Source organism: Sminthopsis crassicaudata, chromosome 4, assembly GCF_048593235.1.
Source record: "Sminthopsis crassicaudata isolate SCR6 chromosome 4, ASM4859323v1, whole genome shotgun sequence".
Lineage (NCBI taxonomy): Eukaryota > Metazoa > Chordata > Mammalia > Dasyuromorphia > Dasyuridae > Sminthopsis > Sminthopsis crassicaudata.
The window spans coordinates 103,787,367-103,809,692 of NC_133620.1; the positions used below are offsets into that span (position 1 = coordinate 103,787,367).

The 22,326-nt window shown below is 37.6% G+C and overlaps 1 protein-coding gene across 1 annotated transcript; it reads left to right on the plus strand.

Annotated features, from left to right (window-relative positions):
* On the plus strand, nucleotides 1-17,539 carry IL19 (interleukin 19). Its single transcript, XM_074265107.1, has 6 exons — nucleotides 1-55; nucleotides 3,961-4,145; nucleotides 4,870-4,935; nucleotides 12,520-12,672; nucleotides 14,985-15,059; nucleotides 16,784-17,539. The coding sequence occupies exons 2-6, from the start codon at nucleotides 4,002-4,004 to the stop codon at nucleotides 16,880-16,882; spliced, it is 537 nt and encodes a 178-aa protein (XP_074121208.1). The 5' UTR covers nucleotides 1-55; nucleotides 3,961-4,001; the 3' UTR covers nucleotides 16,883-17,539.
* The last annotated feature ends 4,787 nt before the right edge of the window (nucleotides 17,540-22,326 follow it).

The window sequence follows — 22,326 nt, forward strand, 5'->3', positions numbered from 1 at the left end:
ACTTTTTAAGGGAGCAGGCAAGTTTCACGACTCCAGAGAAGTTTCTTACTGGAAGGTAAGTGTTCTTTGTCAAGTCATTTTTCTTTCTAGAGGTCCTTCTGGGAACTAGGGATGCTTTGGGTAAAGGATCGCTGCAGAAAAAGTAATGGATTTGGGATTAGGGTTTCTGGATTCAAGTTCTGCTGGTCACCAATTATCTGTGTGACTTTAGGCAACTTACTCTCTCTGGGCCACAGTTTCCACAGCTGTAAATTAAGAAGCTAAATCATATATATATTCTAAATTAATAGAATTTTATTAATTTTTTCACTTCCATCCTATTTTCCACTTGTTTATTAGAATTTTATTAATTTAGTAATCATTATCAGGCTATTATATAATTAATTAATTATTAAATCCAAATTAATAGGCTTATGACTTCTTTGGAAGAGGTCAGAGATTGTCTCCTTTAGAGTTTAGCACAATTTTCCACTCTAATGAATATTTGCTGAATTAAATGTACCTGTGCTTCGAACTGAACCAGTAGATGTCTTAGAACTTTCACTTTAAGTGTATTATAAGTGTTAAAATCAGTGTGTATTCAATGGAGTAGCTGAAAGAGAACTGTTGGAAGAACTACTTTCAAATTTTGAGCACTACTTTCTATTTATGTGACCCTGGCAAATCATTTAATGACTCCAAGCCTCAGTTTCCTCATCTGCAAAAGGAGGTTTACTTGATCTCAGTTGTCTCCCAGCACTATAACTATGATTCCGTGCAGGGAATTCTCTATCTTACTGAAATGACTGGTGATGTACTTTTGTTCCATGCCAGAGAGAGATAGAAAGAGGCAGAGAAAAAGGCAGGAATTTATTTCATCTGGGGTTTGTAACTCAATTTAATTCAATTCATATTAGAATCATAGGATTTGGGCAGAGAAGGAGCATTTCACCCATGTCTCTCAATGTGTTGATTTAGAAACTGTAAAAAAAAACTCATGAAAATAATTGGCTGGCATTCAAACTTATGTCACCTGCTTCTGAATTCAGTGTTCTTTCCACTACAACTCTCTGTCTTTCTAGGAAAGGGAAAGAAACAGGCATTTATATGACACAACTAAATGCCAGGGACAAATATGATGTCATCTGATCCCTATAGCAACCCTAGGAAGTAGGTGCTGTTCTTATCCTTAATTTATAGTTAAGGAAACTGAGGCAGACACATCTACTGTACTATTTAGCTGCCTCATTAAACATCTGCTCTCTGAAAGATTTGTCCTAGGTGACAGGAATACAAAGAATATAAAGAATCAGTATGAGATCAAGCTAGATTAACTTTATTTCCTTTTTTTTTTTTTTTTGGTGACAAGATGCTAAGTAGATATCTGTACTAGAGGTAGACTTTATTGAGATTTTAAAAAAGTCTTTGATACTATATTACATATTATTATAATGGAAAAGATAGAGAGATGTGGAGTAATCAATAATTAAAATTACATGGATTTGGAATTGGATCAATGGTTGGATTAAAGAATAGTTGTTAATTGTTTAATGTCCACATGGCAAGAGGTCTCCAATGGAGTGCTTCTGGGATCTGTGCTTGACTCTATATTTGTTAATGTTTAATCAATGAGTTGGATAAAGGCATAGATGAAATACGTATTACATTTATAGATGCCATAAAGTTGGGAGGGAAAATTAACATTCTGTAAGACAGAATCAAGATCCAACAGGATCTTGACAGATTAAAACATTAGGATGAATCTAATAAGATACATTTTAATAGAGATAATGTTAACTAAAAATTCAACTCGGTCAGTAATATAATATAGTGGTCAACAATCCTAATGTCATCTTGGGCCACATTAAGAGAGTCAGAGCTTCTAGGAATAAGGAGGTGACAATTCCGTGGTCTTCTGACTTAGCTGGATGACATATGGAGTGTTGTATTCAGTTCTGGGCACTTCAGTTGAAAAATAATTATTAATAAGCTACAGAATATCCAGAAAAGAGCAAACAGCATGGTGAAGGGCCTGAAATCCATGTCAGATGATGATTAATGGAAAGAATTGGGCGTGTTTAGCCTGGAAAAGAGGACTCAGTAGAAAGGAATAGCTTTCTTCAAGTATTTCAAAAGTTGTTATTTGGAAGATGGATGAATTTCTGTTTTGTCCCAGAAGGGAAAGCTAAGGGCAATGAGAGGAAATATAGAAGAGTCAAACATTGATTTAATGGCAGAGAAACTACCTAACAATTCAAACCATCTACAAGTAGAGGAGTCTGTCTCAGGAGATGATGGGGTTTTCCTCATTAGAGATTTTTAATTAGAAGCTCTTCTTGGACTCTGCCCCACAAAGGCTGAAAATGAGGAGAAAAATGTGGACCATCACTAGAGGAATATCCCAAACACATGAAAGCACTAATGTCATTTCCATAGACTTTGACTTTATCCAATGGGATGTTCTACTGAGAGAGAGAAAGAGAGACAGGGACAGAAAGAGACAGAGAAAGAGAGAGACAGGGACAGAAAGAGACAGAGAAAGAGAGAGAGAGAGAGAGAGAGAGAGAGAGAGAGAGAGAGAGAGAGAGAGAGAGAGAGAGAGAGGGGGGGGGGGGAGACAGAGAGAGAGACAGAGAGAGACAGAAAGACAGAGACAGAGAAATAGACAGGGACAGACAGAGATATACTGAGAGAGAGGGGGAGAGAGAGAGAGAGAGAGAGAGAGAGAGAGAGAGAGAGAGAGAGAGAGAGAGAGAGAGAGGGAGGGGGGGAGAGACAGAGAGAGAGACAGAGAGAGACAGAAAGACAGAGACAGAGAAATAGACAGGGACAGACAGAGATAGACTGAGAGAGAGGGAGAGGAACAAAGAAAGGGAGGAGAGAGAGACAGAAAGAGTCAAAGAAACAAAGAGACACAGAGATAAAGACAGCTAGAGAAAGACAGACAGAGATGCACACAGAAATAGACAAAGATAAAAACAAAGGGAGAAACTGAGACAGACAGACAGAGAGAGGCAGATAGTTTAAAGGACAGAGAGACAGAGACAAAGAGAAAAATCATCTCAGTGTATGATCTCAAAAGGCAGAGGTGAAGTGAAAATAGAGCCTCTTGAGTCTCTCAGAAAGTCATATCAGAAGGTCCAGAGTGAAAAAGCTAGTTGGTGCCTCAAGAATCATACCTCTCTTTTTACAAAGGAGGAAAATGAGATCCAGAAAGGAGAAATAATTTGCTAAGGCTGACTCAGCAATCCGTCCACTATTATATCTCTTATGTTGAGAAGCAATATTTTAGCACCTCTCCCATTTCATTTGGTGTATGTGTATACATGCGGGGATAGGGAGGGGGGATTTGCATGGTTGTCTTCAATCAATTTTAATTCTGAATAAAATGAAAGAGACATTGTGGCTACAAAGTGACAGGATCTTGACTCTTTGTGTGGGGGGGTAAGATATGATTTTAAAAACATAATTGTTATGTTTTTCCTTTTACCTTTATTTCCAAATGCATTCGGGAATAGGGGAATAGTGAATATGCATTTATTGCTTTTCAGAATTCATTTGGAACCTGATATAAGGCTTTACACAAAGAAGGCTCCGAGATAAATATCTGTTTAATTGAATTGTTGCTTAATTCCCAGGACATTTTTTTAAACTCTGTTTTTTCCTATTTACTTGTGATAAACAACAAGTCTTTCCACCCACCTCTAACTCCTTTTTACAAAGTAAGCTGTGTTGACTCATACCCAGAGTGATACTTAGACAAATATGTTGTCTGAGAATTAAAAACATTTTATCAGGCTCTGGGATGATTAAATTGAAAAGGGAAAGTAATTGATTCAAGAAAGTCAGATTAGAACACACGCTCTTAAGAAGTTTCATGAAGAATCTTTAGTCTGCATATTATTGGTTCTAATACTTTTTGTTTTAGAAGTTTAAGAAAGGAGATGATGAAGGATTTTTTTTTCATTTTTCTTTTTCAAGTATTCCCATTTGGATAGCTACCTCCCATCTCATTCAGGACAATGAAGCTCTCTGGATTTCCTCTCTGTCTTCTGTGTGCGATCCTTTTTCTGTGGCTGGCACATGCTGGGTCTCTCAGGAGGTGTCTGATTTCCATGGATATACATCACATGGAAAAGAGCTTTCAAGGAATAAAAACTGCAGTTGTGAGTATGGCTTCAGGTGGGAATGGGAGTGGGTACAAATATGCCCTAAGAAGTTAGGTGGCTCAGTTGGTAGAGCAATGGCCCTGGAGTCAGAAGGATCTGAGTTCAGATTCATCCAGACAGTCATGTTTTCCTTAATTTGCTGGAAAAGGAAATGGCAAACCACTCCAGTATCTTTGCCTGGAAAATCTCATGGACAATATGGTCCATAGGATCACGAAGAATCAGATACAATCAGATACAATCAAACAACAGCTGTAATAGATCCACTCCAGACATTATTCAAAACAAGTGCCTCCTGGCAGAATATCATAACAGCAAGCTAGAATTTAAGGTTTGTGAAGTACTTTAAAAACTTTATCTCATTCAAGCCTCATACTGGGGGAGGTGCTATTATTGGTCCATTTTATAGGTGAAGAAATAGAAGATAGCATAATTTGCTCAGGGTCCCTCAATAAGTAAATGGCTGAGATTGAACTAAACTCTATTTTTCACAAACCCAAGGTTTAGTGCTCTATCAGTACAACAAGATTGCTGGATTTGGAATCAGAAGAGTTTGAATCTCTTTCTATCCACTTAAAATTGGACAACCAATCCAACCAATCAACTGGTCTCAGCCTCAGATTGCTTATCTGTGTAATGGGGGGGTTGAACTAGATGACTTCCAAGCTCTCAGATTTGCTCATAACTTTCTTTTCTCTCTCTCTTATGTCTCCCTTTGTAGCAAGCAAAGGACGGTTTTCAGAATATCACCATCCTCTCTGCATCTGAGACCCTGTACAACATCACGGTACTGCCCTCTGCAAACAATGTTTATGTGGGAAAAACTCCAGTAGTCCTTGATCTCAGTATCTAATCCCCCTTCTCTCCCTTCCTAGCCTTTTTGCCAACCTAGGGGTGTTGAAAGGTTAAGATCAATTTGTGTCCTGAGGACAAGAACTTCCTACAACCTCTTTGAAATCTGCTCAGAGGGCAATGTTCTTCACTGGCAGAATTTAGCCCAATATTTAACCCCAAACCAACGAGTTAGGGATGAATTCTTCGGTTTAACATGGTGCCAATTGTCTTCTAGAATCCAGAATTATAAACTCAGTTTCTTATTAAATTATTCTATAGAACTAGTTATTCAGTTAGAATTTGTAGTGATAAAATTGCAGTATTTTAAAGGTCATTGCTTTTAGAGAGGGAAACAGGTCACATATATCTTTTTATATGATTTCTTATTTTATGGATGAGAAACTAAGGTCCAGAAAGCACTGGACTTGAATTCAAGAGACCTGATTCTAAAGTCCCAAATCCAACATTTACTTGCTGTTTGAGTTTGGACAAAGTGTTTTGTATCTGTCACAACCTGAAAAAAAAGAAAAAAAAAACCAATGTGATGTAGCAGACACAAATAGTTCCTGTGAAAATTTGTGGTGGATTCTCTACTTTGCCCATTTCAGTGTAGAAATAAAAATGGATACAATGTAATTAGGTGAATGAAAGCTTGAGCATCTGGGAGATAAAGAAGGGCTTCATGTAGGAGGCAGTACTTTAGCAAAGTCTAAAGCTAGGGATTCTAAGAGATGGAAGTGAGAAAGAATATTCCAGGAATAGAGGATAGGTGTGGAGGTCAGAGATGGAGCAATGTGTACAAAACAACAATGAAGGCAGTTAGGATTATAGTCTGTGTAAAGAATATAATAAAACTGGGAAGGTAGGTTGATTTCAGATTCTGAAGAGCTTGAACACCAAATAAAGGAATTTATCTTTGATCCTAGAGGTAAATGGGAAGCACTAGAGTTTACTCACTAGGGCAGCTGCCATGGTCTGAATTTGAGGATTTGGCTCTTCTGTTCTCAAGGTACAATATCACCACAAAAGGGACAGTTGCTCCAAGACTGCCAGCTTTGACATCTAAAATTCCATTTTCCATAAAGAAAGATTTCCATATGAAACAAAAAAATCATTATTTTCAAATTAATTTAAATAAAATCTATATTAAAATAGCTTTATATCTTGGTATATTATGTATACTAATGTATTACTTCATAAATCTTTTGATTGAATTGTAACTAGGGTAGGCTACTTAGGGCTTCGTCCCAGAGTATCAACACGGGGAAGTTTACTTCCTTATTATAGTAGTCCAGACTTCATTTCATATTTCGTAGACATTTACTGGCCCCTGGTTTCTTTACTGTGAGAACCCTCTCCCCCCATGCAGATCACAGTGCTTCTTTGACTAAATAGAAATTCTTTGATACTTGCTGTGATCCAAAAATCCATCATCCTGAGACCAATCTGGTGATAAGCCTCTAAGAATTTAGCTGGTTAGTCCTGGGATTCCTGTCATATAGTCTATTCCCAGGTTGTAATAGAAAGCTTCTGAGCTAGTAGGATCCACTGTGAGCTGATTTTTGGAGACTAGGGAATGATTTCTATATTGTAGAGATGGGATATTAGTGGAGACAGAGGCATAACTAGATTTTTTTTTCATTTAGGGCAAAGGCAATTGAAGGAAGAACAGAGACTTAAGAGCAAACAGATTGACCATGAGTTTTTTGTTGTTGTTCAGTCATGTTTGACTCTTTGGAGTTTTCTTGGCAAAGATACTAGAGTGGTTGGCCATTTCCTTCTCCAGCTCATTTTATAGATGAGGAAATTGAGGCAAACAGAGTGAAGTGACTTGCCCAAGGTCACATAGCTAACGTTTGAAGCTAGATTAAAACTTAGGAAAATGAGTCTTCCTGAATCCAGACTCAACACTCTATACCCTGCAACACCTAGCTGCTCCATGATATACTGTAAAAGGGAGATATCCATTGGCTTCTTTAGAAGCAACAGGTGGTCCAATAGCTAGAGTGTTATACTTGGAGACAGGAAGAGCTGAGACACTAGTTATATGACCCTGGGTAGGTCATTCAACCTCTGGTTCCATTTTCTTATCTGTAAAGTGGGGATAATAATACCTACCTCCCTGGGTTGTAGTGAAGATCAAAAGAGACCATATTTGTAAAATATATTTAGTACAGTGCCTGGGATCTAGATGGTGCCATAGAAATACTTATTTTCTCTCTGTTCACTCTCCCCAACTCCTCATTTCACTCTTTTACTTTCTGATGTTTGAACCCCTCCTTTCCTTATACACTCTGCTAGCAGATCTGCCCTGGGTAAGGAGTAGAGAGGTAGGAAGCAACAAGAGGGCAATTTTTGAAAAACCAGAGAGTAAGTATTACTACTCCCTCCTCTTCCACCATCCCCCTTCCCACTTCCACCACCATCATCCCCATATCAATATCCTTGGGAAACATCCCAATCTAGCTGAACTTCTGAGTGGAGTATCCAAGTGTTGGAGGAAGTCATGTGCCTGAGTTAGGACTCATCTATTCTGTCTGGCCCAAGGTTTTTGCTAGACTCTGGATTATTTTATCAAAAAAGTCTGTCTTTGAAAGATCCAGAATGCCTGATCTTTAGCTCACCTTGGTCCAAGGAATGAAGTATATGTTTTCTGAGTTCCAATTGAGAAGGTGTTTTTTTTTTTTTTGGTTTGTTTTGTTTAGCCTAGAGAAACAGACTGGGAGGCCTCCTCAGCTCTGCTAGCTCTGGCTGTTTTCTGTTAATGAAGATAGATAACTGGGTAGAGTTATTCATCTCTCTGACATAGTCCTTGCCAAAAGTAGTCAGCACCCTCAAAAACAGTTCTCCAGCTGCTAGGCTCAGCAGGAGGCCTAGAATGTAATTTGCTTGAGTAAATGTGGGACCACAGCCCATCCAGTTCACTGAGGCTCCTCTGCCAGCATGCTAGTAGGAGGCCTAAGGCTCTGTCCTGAATCAGGCAAATCATGGGACTGGAAAGCAGATTTAGCGGAGTTAACCAGATTCTGATCTGCCCCATCTTAATGTTGTGGATGGTGAAAGGAAGACGGATTAAGCTGGTGAGGACATATTTTTGCTTTGATTTCCACTGGATAAGTCCGTATGAACTAACACAATGTACTTGTTCTGACACAAATCACTGTTGGGCTAATCTACAGCAGTTGAAATATAACTTCAAGAGACAGTGTGGTACAGGGGTGAGTATTTTTTTTTCTTTTATGATCAAGGAATTAAGGTTCAGTTATAATATGATCCTGAATAGTCATTTTATTTGCCTGAACTTCAGTCTTTTCTCTGTAAATATCTTAAAAGTAAGGAAAAATATTTTATAAAGCATAAGCAATCTAGAATGTGATTTTTTATTGTTATAACTTGTTGCTTATAATTGGTAAGAAATCTGTAAGAGATTTTAGCTTTTGAAAAAAGTATCTATAGTCATTAAAAGAGACTTAAGATATGATTATTCAGAAGACATAACTGCACTGAAGCATCTAATAAGAGGATTAGATACTGGCTTCCAGCTGGAAATTCTAGTTACTTAAAAGGTATTGAATGAGATGCTAAATAGCTTGGAGTTCTGTCTTGGTCACTGATGGACCAGTGTTTCCAGAATAGCAGTAATCTTTTGCATCTTCAGGATTCTGCCTAGAATTATCTTTTACAAAGTGTTAACTCAGTTTAGTGTCATTCAGTGTTCTTGGACCCTCTGACAGTAGTTGACTGAGCTATCAGTACTGCACAATCATATGAAGGTATAACAGAAAGAGAGACATAATAATTGATAATTCAGCTGCTGGTGTTAGTGATGATTTCTTCCTCTAAATTTCTGGGCATCCAGCCTCAACATTACCCTTACTCCAAATAGGTTAAAGAGGAAATTGTAAATTCATGGTCTGCCAGGTAGGATAGGGGAAAACAGAGGAGAAGTAATTGATATACTTCCTTCCCTCAAGAAATGTACAGTCTAATTTAGTAGGGGAGAAAAACCACATCTAGAATAATTAGAGAACTACTGAATGATGCATTATTATTTCTAAGTTCTGTGAGAGAACAGGCAGGGGAAGTAATCTGAGTTCTGGGACATACAGTGATACAGGATGGAAGATGAAGTCCTTCGAATCTGAATGGTACCACTGGGATTTGCACTTATCAGAATGAGCACCAGGATTCCAGGGAGAGTTCATTGAACCAAGATACAAACTGGTAGATTTGAAAAGAAAGGAACAAAAGCAGTGTGGACCAATGACCGAGGGGGGGAGGGTACTTAGAAAAGGACTTAAGTGGTAAGTTAACCACACAATTTCTCTATTTCTTAGAGCTGATCTTAGTTCTTGATTTTAATATTAAACAATAACAGGTCATAGCTTCTAGGTAATCCATGTTTATTTAGTCTCATTTGCTAATAAGAAGTTGCAATGTAGGAAGCCAATGAATACTTAGGATTTGGTACAGACAGGAAGACAGAGTTCTGACTTCTCTGCCTAAAACAACTAGGGTTATATGATTTTTTAAAATTTTTCTTAAGAGCTCTGAGTAAATGTAGAGTTTTTTATTATTAAGATTTTTTAAAAAAAACAATATTTTATTTTTCCCAATAGTGTCAAGAACATTTTAGCATTCATTTTAATAATATTTTGAGTTCCAAATTTCCTCTCCCTCCTTTCCTCTTTTCTTCCAAAAATGGTAGGCAATTCGATATAGAGTATACATGTGCTATCATGTAAGGCATATTTCCACATTAGTCACAGTTGTGAAAGAAGAAACATATCAAAAGGAAAACAAACACAAACAGGATTAAGTGGAAAAATGTGTTTCAATCTGCATTCAGAGTCCATCAGGTTTTTTTTCTGAATGTGGATAATATTTCCTTTTTTGAGTCTTTTGTGCTTGTCTTAGATCATTGTGTTGCTGAGAAGAGTTGATTCGTTCATAATTGATCGTCATACAATGTTGCAGATACTGTGTATAATATTTCTGTATATATTATTTTGCATTAGTTCATGCAAGTCTTTCCAGGTTTTTCTGAAATCTGCTTGTTCATAATGTCTTATTGCACAATAGTATTCCATTACATCCAGATACCACAACTTGGCCATTTCCCAATTGATTAGCATTCTCTCAGTTTCTGCAATTTTGCCACCAGGAAAAGGTCTGCTATAAATAATTTTGCATATATAGGCCTTTTTCCTTTTTGAGTGTGATCTTTTTGGCATAATGACTTAGTAATAGTATTATTGGTCATCAAAGGGCACCATAGTTTACTTGCCCTTTGGGCATAGTTCCAAATTACTCTCCAGAATGGCTGAATCAGTTTACAATCCCACCAACAATGCAGTAGTGTCACAGTTTTCCCACATTCTCTCTAAAATTTATCATATTTCTTTTTTGTCTTATAGTTAATCTGATAGAAGAGGTAGGTCAAACCTTAAAGAAAGGAGCTGTTTTTTGCCTATTTTTGTGTCCCCAGCACTTAGCACAGTGCCTGGCACATAGTAGGCCCGGAATATAGTTTTACTGATGGTTTGAACATACAAAGATGAAGTAGTAAGGAGTATGTTGAAGTCAAATGATTACATTAAATGATTACAATTTCCCCTTCAAAATCTTGATCAGATTGAACAGATCCAGTGGTCTGTTCTTTTTTGTCAGTTTTTGAAATTAAAAAAAAAAATATATCACCTATTTGAATGAAGAATGCTTATCCAATTTATAGCTTATACCATTAGGAAGAATAATATGTTATCTGAAAGAACCAAGATTTGAAAAGGTCTGAGTGGGCTAAAACAGAAGGCCATAGTTAGCAAGAGGAAACAAAACAGGGTTTGGAAGAATCAGTGGCAAATGGGATGGAGAGAGGAATTGGGCAGCCTGGTTGTCCTAAGGATGGAAGCTTGATTATTGTCAAAAATGCAAAGTTACTGCTTTAGAAAAAAAGAAAGTAATTTCATTTTAGACTGTTTCAATGTCCTAAATGAGGAAGATGAATGTTTACTTTGCCCAGGGCTGATTAGATCACAACTTCAGTATTGTGTTTAGTTGAGGGGATAGGGATAGGGGTCACATTTTAAAAGCAAACTGAAGTTTGTCCAAAGTAAGGTGACTGTTAGACATAAAGATTGTCATAGGAATCCCTGTCTAGCACAATTAGCCAGAACCTAGCACACAGTAAGCTCTCAAATATTTGTTAATTGACTGCCTGAGGTGGTGCAGTGGATAGGGCTCAGCCTGATGTGGAATCAGGAAGACTCATGGTCTTGTGTCCAAAACCAGTCTCAGACACTAGCTGTATGACTCTGGGCAAGTCACTTAACCTTGTTTGCCTCAGTTTCCTCATCTATAAAACAAGCTGGAGTAGGAAATGGCAAATCAATCTAACATCTCTGTCAAGAAAACTGCATATGCTGTCACAGAGTCAGACATGACCAAAAAAATGACTGACCAAAGATCCAGGCTAGTCTTGAGAGAAATATGATTGAGGTCTTCAAAGAACTGTCATATAGAAGAGAGATTAAGCTTATTCTACATAGTTCCAGAAAGCAGAATGTGGCAGAGAGCCAGTTTTAGACTACTTGCAGCCTTCCTTTCCTCCTCCCTCCCCTTTCTTTCTATCCCTTTTCCTGTTCTGTCCTGGCTTCTCCTTATAATCCTGTCCCACTTCTGATCAGCATAGAAGTTTTCATTTGCTCTATTTCCAACCTGACCTGGCCTTTTCTTCTCCAGTCTGATGACTTCTGCTCTCTTGGGCTCACCATATTGGGGAAACAATGCAGATAACAGATTTACTTAGTTCATTTAAGTTCAGAATTCTCAAACTCCAATAATCCAGCAATTTCAGTGTCCTATAACAGTAGAGATTACATGTATTCTACAATGCAACTGCTGAAACAGTTAGAGCTATCTAATAATGGAGTGGGTTGGCTTCTGTAGTAATGGACTTTTCAATCACTAGATGTATTCAAGCAGAAAATAAATGAACATTTGCCTGAGATATTATAGAAATAATTTCTGCATTGAATGACTTAGATGACCTATAGATTCCCTTCAAGGGCGCAGTGAAGAGACTCAGAAGATAGAGTGATCTGAGTTCAAATTCAGCTTAAAATACTTATTATTGTGATCCTAGACCAGACACTTAAGCTCTGCTTGCCTTAATCCCCTGGAAAGAAATGACAAACCAATCCTGTATCTTTGCCAAGAAAATCCCACGGACAATGTGGTCCACAGGGTCATGAAAAATCATATGCAATTAAACGACTGAACCACAACAACTGAGTCAAAGAAAAATTCAGCACTCCCCACCTTCGCCGAATTCCGTTTTATTCCTCTTTCTTTCTTTGACTCTGATAGGGGTGAAGAGTGAACCTACTGAGAAATTCTATTAAAAAAAAAAAAAAAAGCTCTCAGCAAATTTGCATAACCCAACTGGTCCCAACTTAGTTGTCCTGGTGTTTGAGTTCATGGGGACTCCATGGGCTGGTGGCTTTCTCCAAGAAATGAGAAAGATTTTTGTCTCTAGCCTTCAGATGTATGCTGCATGACCAAAGATGTCCTACAGTTTTACGTGGACAAGGTCTTCAGGAATCACAAGGAGTCAGACCCCAGAATCCAGAGGGGTCTCAGCACCATCGCCAATTCTTTCCTCCACATTCGGAATGCCCTGGAGCAATGTGTGAGTAACCTGTTCACTTATTCAGCATCTAAACATATTCAGCCTATTTCGTTCCTTTGGGAAATAAGCCAGGCTGTGTTTGTTCATTCATTTGGCAAATATTTATTGTCCCAGTTAGGTACAGGGCTCCATGCTAGGGAGGAGAGGGGAAGCAAGGGAAGATTTTAAAATATATTATTTCATTTGGTCCTAGGAGATAGATTGGACAGATCAATAACATTCCCATTTTAAAGAAGAAACTGAGTAATAGAGATATTAAATAAATTGGTTAATGTCAGATAGAAATTATGTCAATATCTTTGATCCCAAGACTAGTGCTTTTTTCCCACTACAATATAGTGCTTCTGAAGGATAACTGAAAGTTAGGTCCAAAGACAACTCATTCTGCCTTATACAAGCATTTCTTTATCCCACTGCCTTCTGGGTAGATCATCAGTGGATACTTCTCTGTGTCCCTTTAATTTTTACTCCACCTGTATGTAACTGCCCAGCCCTTCTGCACCTCAAAAAGGTAGGAGAGTGTGACCAGTTTCTTAGAATTAGATGCCTGAAGACTGATTGACAACCAAGATATTTAGTTGATGGTAATGAAATAATGGAGGGAGTGAGGGAAGGGAAGAATGAGTACTGAGGAATCCAGCTTTACTACACCAGTAGTCTGAGTTATAGATCCTTTAGGATTTCTTCCTTGGTCCTAGCTCCTTTCCAGACTGGACAAATCCTTCTGAGTAGTATATTTTCAATCAAAAACTTTTACATGAACTCAACATGGGATAGCAAAAAAACAAACAAACAAACAAAAACCCAATGCTGGGCTAAAAATCAGGCACCTGGGCTTTTAGTCTTGATTTTTTTCTCTAAGGGTAAGGTAAGACTAGGGTAAACCATTTTATTACTTGGAGCCTAGTTTCCTCATTTGTCAGATGGGATTATCGATAAACTATAGGACATTGTAAAACCCCATATGAGATAATGGATAGGAAAGCATTTTTGAAATTTTCTTTTTTTTTTTCCCCAGCTGAGGCAATTAGGATTAAGTGACTTACCCAGGGTCACACCACTAGGACGTAGTGTCTGATGCCAGATTTTAACTCAGGTCTTCCTGACTTTAGAACCGGTGCTCTATCTATTGCATCAGCTAATAGTTCCTTGAACTTCTTTAAAACTGTCAAGGAGTAGTATTAATGTTATTTGCAAAGCACTTTACAAATATAATCTCATGATATTCTCACAACAATCCTGGGAGATAAATGTTATTAAGTGGTAAGCTAGGTGGCACAGTAGGCTTGGAATAAGGAAGACACATCTCCTTAAGTTTAAATCTATCTTCAAATACTAGTTATGTGATCCTGGGTAAACCATTCAACTCTGTTGCTTCAGTTTACTCTTCTGTGAAATGAGTTGAAGAAAGAAATGTCAAACCACTCCAGTATCTTTTCTAAGAAAATCTCAAATGGAGTCACAAAGAGTCAGGCATGACTGAAAATGACTAAACAACCATAAGGAACTATTATTATCTCTATTTTCACAGATGAGAAAACTGAGGCAAAGATTATGTAACTTGCTCAGAGTCATGCAGTTAATGTTTGAGGCAGGATTTGAACTTAGTCTTCCAGAATCTGGGTTCAGCAATCTATTGTGCTACCTATCTTCATCAAGAGTAAATTAAAATTGCACTTCTTAGCAATCTCTTCCTTTGCCCTCCTAGATGTTGATGCTCCCTCTCCTCAAATGCAGGATCATGTGCATATAACTGCATCACTCTGGATTTCAGTTTCCTTATCAATAAAGTTAAGGGTCTGAATTAAATGGCCCCTCTAGTACCATTTAATTCAAAATCCTATAGTTTGCATTTATTATATGAATATATAATATAACCTCCTGTTAAATGTAGATTCATAGATCTATAGTTAGAAGGCACCTCAAAGGTCATCTTGTTCAACAACTTTATTTTATAGATGAGGAAACTGAAGCATGGGGAAATGAAGTGATGTCCAAAGTCACACACAGGAAGTAATCCTTAAACTGAGGGTTCTTCCTATTTTACCAGAGAAGGGATAATTTCATTTGGTTCCATTGGTGAATATAGGGCCTGGTACATAGTAGGCTCTTAAGAGATACTGATTTAAGTTCCTTCTTTGGGAAAGTCCGGCATTTCTTCATCTGTGTCTTTTCTCCTGGGGGAAAATGTTGGGTTGTGGGGTGGATAATATTGGGGAATTTGGGGAAAGGGGAATGTAGGCATGTGCTGGGGATAAGCTCAGGTTCAGATCATTCTCATCACTTGGGATTTCTTCCCCTATTTCTCACAGCAGAGTCAGAAGAACTGTTATTGTCGAAAAGAAGTCACTAGCAAGTTTCAACTTATTGTCAGAAATTATGAGCAGGTAATTGGACTGGGAACTGGAGGGTATGGACATAGATGGGCCCCAAAGAGTTCCTCCCTATGCTAATGCAATTCTCATTTGGAATTTTCATTTGTTCCCCCAACACCAAACTACCTGATTTTTGCAGCTTCAGGTATCATATTTTCCAGCCCCTAGCATGAAAGCTGGTCATGGCAAGCATTTAAAGAGGTTGCAGAAATTGGGAAGAGCCCCAGAGAGAAGACCTAAAACAGAACTCTGCCACTCATTAGCTATGCTCCCTATCTTGAATAGAGTCACATTTGATAATGTTTCTTGAATGAAGGAATAACCTTGAACAAGTCATTCATATCTCTGAGTCTTTACTTTCACATCTATAAAATGGGTGTGATAATATTTGTACTATCCAACTGAAACAGAAATTCTTATCCTTCTAAAGGAGCTTGGGCTCAAGGCTCAGCCCTGCAACTAACTAGTTGCATGATCTAGGATAAATCATTGCCTTTTTTTGGCCCTCAAGTCCCTACCTGTCAAATGAGAATAATGACATCTCCTAAATAATAATGCTATAGTATAGAGGGAACATGAAGGTCCTCTGAGGTAGAAAAACTGTGGAAGCATGTTTAGTATAGAATGTCCCAAAGATTTCACACAATCTATACTGACACTGTATATAAGAGAGTCAGGTGTGAGAACTAGCTTGAGAAATAAACTGCCCTGGAAAGAAAAGCGTGACAAGAGGAGGAGTATATTATGATTACACAGAGTGCCCAAGTGCTTATTTCAACCATCAAACAACTAGCAAGTGCCTCATGAGGCTTAAGTACTGTGTATCTAAGGAACTTTGTATTCCAGAGACACAAGAATACAAAGAAAAATTGACCCTTGTGCTCAAAGAGCTTCCATTCTACTAAGTGAACATTTGCCAATTCTTTTTTTTTTTGGGGGGGGAGGGTGATCAAAGAATTGTAATTCTTTGTGGGAGGCAAGGAGAGGCAGCATGTATAAAAGAAATGAGCTAAGCTGGATTCAGATTCACCTCTGATACATACTACTGTGTGACTCACCATGGTTAGTTATTTACTTTCTCAGTGCCTCCAGGCAATTCTGTAAGACTACAGCTTACTCAGATCTGTCTATTGGGCACATATATCTGGTAGTACAGAGGAGCAGTCTCTTCATCAGGAAGTTATTATGACAATGAAATGATATGTCCAGAATGATATATATATATATATATATATATACACGCATACATATATGCACACATGCATACGTGTGTGAGTACATGTGCACACACATATTATACATATGTATATATTCATGTGTGTGTGCATATGAGTGTATATGTATGTTTGTTATTCAGTCATTTCCATTGGGACTGACACTCCATGACTCCATTTGGGGTTTTCTTCACAAAAATACTGATGTAGCTTGCTATTTTCTTCTTTGATTCACTTTATAGATGAGGAAACTGAGGCAAACAAGATTAAATGACTTGCCAAGGGTCACACAGTTAGTAAGTATCTGAGGCTAGATCTGAACTCAGGAAAATGAGTCCTTCTGACTGAGGAAGGGTATTCTTTCCATAATGCCATCTAACTGCCCCAGAGGGGACTTAGAGACCACCCAGTTTAACGCTCATTTTTTGTACATGAAGAAGGTGAATAGAGAAATATGCTTTAGGAAGTATAACGTGCTCAACAATCAATTTGGTAATAGATGTTTATTATTTATTATTCTAGATGGAAGTCAAAGCTGCAGCAATTAAGTCTCTGGGGGAACTAGACATCTTGTTATCCTGGATCAGCAGGAACTACCAACCTAAAGCTACTACTAAATGATGGCTGAAGAACAGTTCTCTACCCTTGGACGAAAGCTGAAGATTAGGGGTCTAAACAGAATGGCATCTACACTTTCTAAAAACAAAAATCAGGACAGGTTGCAAAGGAATAATCATTTCACAATATCTCATTAAAAATCTATTTGATTTTCTTGAAAATGGGACAGAGTTGAAAAATTCAGGGCATATAGTAGAAGTATCAGTGATAGGCCAAATCTGAGTGGAGAGGGATGGGGAAGTAAGGGAAGGATGATGGGAAGAGTGTCAAGTCTACACAGGAATATTTTTATCAGGACAATATAGAATGATTTGTTTTTGTTTTCACAGAAGGGATATATGGGGAGGTGCTAAGGGAAGGATAGGAGTAGGAGAGAACCCTGGCTATGACATAGGATTCTATTAGCTGGTGTCAGGCTGTCCAGTCCTACTTGAAAGTTGTCTTTCTCTTAAAGTTGCCACATAGCTTCCTATTCTATTTATGCCTTTTGCATGCACTTGTTGAAAAATTCCCTGTTTTGTTCCTTTCCATCTCTGTGGTCCTGGCTCCCCTCTAATTTATTGTGACATTGTTTGTCCCGTGTCTGTGATGTCAGCTGGGCAATATCTGGGTAGTACATATTGTACAAAGTATTTGCTGCTTAAATAAACTGTTCTTCATCATCCCAAGGGAAGTGTGTTCTTTGCAGATGGGACTGTGTGGAGAGGCTGGGACTTATACAATATTGGGTCTGGAAAGGAATTTATAGTACGTGAAATTTAACTTTCCCTCACCTTTCAGATAGCTGTCTGATAGATGTCTTCAAATATTGTAATGATAATACTTTTTATTTAGCACTTCAATATTCGCAAAATACCTTACAAATATTATCTCACTTGATCCTAAGAATACCTCCAGGAGATAGTGCTATTGTTATCAGGTGAGGAAACAGAAAGCAAACAAAGATTGAATGTCTCGAATAGGATGATACAACTAGTACTAGCTGAGCTTGGATTTGAACTCAGTTCTTGACTCCAGCTCTAGTCCTTTACTATTTCATCTAGATGCCAAAATAATGACTAATATTTGTAGAGTATTATAAGGTTTCTAAAGTACATTACAAAGGATCATAGAGGTATACCCGGAAGGAATTTTAGAGGTTATCAAGTCCAATGCTCTTAATTTTACAAATGAGGAAAATTAAGGTAGACAGGAGTTGAGAGATTTACACAAGGTCACACTATTAATTGGGCCATTAAGTGAAACCATAGTGTATAGAGGGCTAGGACTGAAGTCAGAAAGACATCTGAGTTCAAATCTGGCATGTAAGACTTACTAGTTTATGACGGTGGGTAAATCATTTAGCCATATTTGCTCAGTTTCTTCATCTGTAACATAAGCTAGAGTTGGAAATGGCAAGTCACTCCAGTATCTTGACCACAAACGGGGTCAAAAAGAGTCAGACATGACTGAAATGACTAAACAACAAATACAGTTAATAACAGTCTGAAGTCAAATTTGACAGGTCTTTCTGACACTAGTAATATCATTTATATTACTATTACTACTGCTTTTCCTCCTTCTCCTCCTCTTTATACTCCTCCTCCTACTACTACTACACCATCACCACCACCAGTTTTACTACTAGCTACATTTACATATTTACATGTCACTTACTATATAAACAGACGTTATACTAAGCACTTTATATTTATCGGTGCCTTTGATCCTCACAATCCTCCCTCACTGGGAGATAGGTGTTATTAATGTCCCCATTAACAGATGAAGAAACTGAGATTAAGTGACTTGCCCAGGGTGGCACAGTTAGGAAATATCTGACACTCAGATATTCAGGTCTTGCTGACTTCAGACCTAGTGCTCTAACCATTGTAACACCAAGCTGTGTCTGCCGTTATCCTGATCAGATTAATCCCAAAGTGGAACTGGCTGCCTAGCAGACAATGAGGATTCACATTTTGGATTGCAGTCAGTGAATGATACTCTGAGGTCTTTTCCCCATATTTGATTCTGATTCTAATATGAGGATAGAAAAGCAGAGACTCACCCAGGATTCCAGAGCTAATTAATGAGAGAGCAGGATAGAGAATCAGGCTGTTTTTCTTCCTGACTAGTGTTCTTCCTGGTATAGCATGGTGAAAGGAAAATGGGGAAGTCAGAATTAGACCTTCCTTCCTCTGCCATCCCCTCTTCCCTGAATCATCTTCTGTTCCACACGAATGTTCCCCTTTTCCTTTTCATCCAGTGGACATGAAACCTCCAGAGTCATAAGGATGGATCCTTGGGGGAGAGTACTGAGTGAAGTGAGAACTGAGAAGAGATAATTGCCAGGGAACAAAAGGGCTGGGAATTTCAGATAGGGAGGAGGCCTATGGCTAGGCACTGGGGCACACAGTCAAGATGTTGGCATTTTGGGGGAGCATAGCTTTGAACTTTTAATTTATTTATTAGTAATAGTAATACATAGAATTTACATAGTGCTTTAGCATATGCAAAGAACTTGATGAATATTGTTTCATTTTGTCCACACAATAACCCTTAGTCATATCTGACCCATTTTAATAATAATAACAATAGATAACATTTATATAACAATAACTATATGCCAGGCACATAGGGTTTGAGGATAGTAACTCTCTTGTTAGAGTTCCTGCATTTGTAAAAAGAAAGTTAGATTAGATAACCTTTTAGGTCCCTTCTGGCTCTAAATCCATTATTATATGATTGGAGCACAGTCCTGGAGTAGGGATGGGCATTTGTTATGGATGAAAGTCTTATTCCCATCCTGGATATTACAGTGGTGGCTCCAAAGTCATGTCTGCTAGTTCTTTCAGGTCCCAAGGATGTATTTCATCAAAAAACATCTATGTGCTCACTTATCCTGTATATCAATTTTGTTAATAAATTATTAGTTATAGTATTATTATATTAAATTATATATATATGTGTGTGTGTTTATACGCAGCATATTGATTATGTTCACATATTTTTAAATTATTTTATGACAAAATGATAATTTTTGTTCTTTTATTTTAGGTTTCTAACCCTTACTTTTCTCAATCTGCTCTTGGATCAGCCTCCCCCTAGGTCTTATCCCTTTCTCTTTCTACTTCTGTCCTCCTTTTTATTAGGCTTCCCTCTTTTTTTTTTCTTTTCTTCTTCATCTTCCCTATATGGTAAAATACATTTCTATTCTCAACTAAGTATTTCTATTATTCCTTCTTTGAGCCAAATCCAATGAGATTAAGGTTTGAACAATGCTCATCCCCCTCTCTTCCTTCCCACTATTGTAATAGGTCTTTTGTGCCTTTTCATGTGATGAATTTATCCCATTTAACCTCCCCTTTCCTTTTTCTTTCTACTCCTTAATTTCTTTTTTATATCCTCACATTAAAGTCAACTTATACCCACCCCCTCTGCTTAGTAATATCCCTTGTAACTGCCCTAACAATGATACAGTTCTTAAGAATTACAAGTATCATTTCCCCATGTGGAGATGAAACAGTTTAATCTTTAAATAATATATTTCTTTTTCTTTCCTGTTTACCTTGCTATGCTTCTCTTAAATCTTGTATTTGATGATCAAATTTTCGGTTCAGCTCTGTCATTTCATCAGAAATGATTGACAATCTTCTATTTCATTGAATATCTATCTTTTCCCTTAAAAGATAATGCTCTATTTTGCTGGGTAGTTGATTCTTGGTTGTAGGTCAAGGTCCCTTGTTTTCTGGAATATCATATTCCAGGCCCTTTGATCCTTTTATGGATCAAAGCTGCTAAGTCCTGGGTAATCCTGAATATGGCTCCTTGGCATTTTAGTTGTTTCTTTCTGGCTATTTGTAGTATTTTCTCCTTGATCTGTTAATTTGGAATTTAGGAATAATATTCCTTGGAGTTTTTCTTTTGGGGTTTTAGGAGGTGATTGGTAGATTTTTTTCAATGACTATTTGACCCCTCTGCTTCCACGATAGCAGGGCAGTTTTCCTTGGTGATTTAAGTATTGTCCAGGCTCTTTTTTTTTTTATCATGGTTTTCAGGTAGTCTAATAATTCTTAAATTCTCTCTTCTGTATCTACATTCTAGGTTAATTGTTTTTCCAATGAGGCATTTTATGTTTCTTCTTTTTTTTTATTTTTTTGATTTTGTTTGATGGATTCTCGATATCTCATTTAATCATTCATATTTTATGAAGCTAAAATGTGTTTAGCACAGTGCCAGGCCCATACTAGGCATTATATAAAGGCTTTCCCTTTCCCTTCCTACCTTGCTTCTAGTGCATTTGTCTTTTCAGAAAATAAAAACAAAATAAGAACTGAGTAGTACTTCTTTTTCTTTGTGGCACTCATCACCTACCCTAAGCAAAGGTCCAATCTCTTCTTTCAGTTTTTTACTCTAAAAATTAACTTTTAGAAACACAAAAAAATGCCTTTTTTGTTTGTTTCTCTTAGTATTCTTTGCAAGATTCAGCTCGTTATCAACTTTAGTCTGCCTTAAAGATTCTATTTTTATAGGATTTTGCCACACTGTTATTTACATTATTGGTTACTTTAATCTTCTTTAGACTTCAAACCTTTAGTTGATTCCAAATCACTATTGATCAGAGAAATGCAAATTAAGACAACTCTGAGGTATCATTACACACCTGTCAGATTGGCTAAGATGACAGGAACAAATAACGATGAATGTTGGAGGGGCTGTGGGAAAACTGGGACACTGATGCATTGTTGGTGGAGTTGTGAAAGAATCCAACCATTCTGGAGAGCAATCTGGAATTATGCCCAAAAAGTTATCAAAATGTGCATACCCTTTGACCCAGCCATACTACTACTGGGCTTATACCCCAAGGAACTACTAAAGAAGGGAAAGGGACCTGTATGTGCCAAAATGTTTGTGGCAGCCCTTTTCATAGTGGCTAGAAGCTGGAAGATGAATGGATGTCCATCAATTGGAGAATGGTTGGGTAAACTATGGTATATGAATGTTATGGAATATTATTGTTCTATAAGAAATGACCAACAGGAGAAATACAGAGAGGCCTGGAGAGACTTACATCAACTGATGCTGAGTGAAACGAGCAGAACCAGAAGATCATTATACACTTCAACAATGATACTGTACGAGGATGTATGCTGATGGAAGTGGATTTCTTCAACATAGAGAAGAGCTAATCCAATTCCAATTGATTAATGATGGACAGAACCAGCTACATCCAGAAAAGGAACACTGGGAAATGAATGTAAACTGTTATTTTTACCTTCTGAATCCAATTCTTTCTGTGCAACAAAAAATTCGGTTCTACACACATATATTGTATCTAAATTATACTGTAATATATTTAACATATATAAGACTGCTTGCCATCTGGGGGAGGGGGTTGGGGGAGGAAGGGAAAAAATCTGAATAGAAGTAAGTGCAAGGGATAATGTTGTAAAAAATTACCCATGCATATG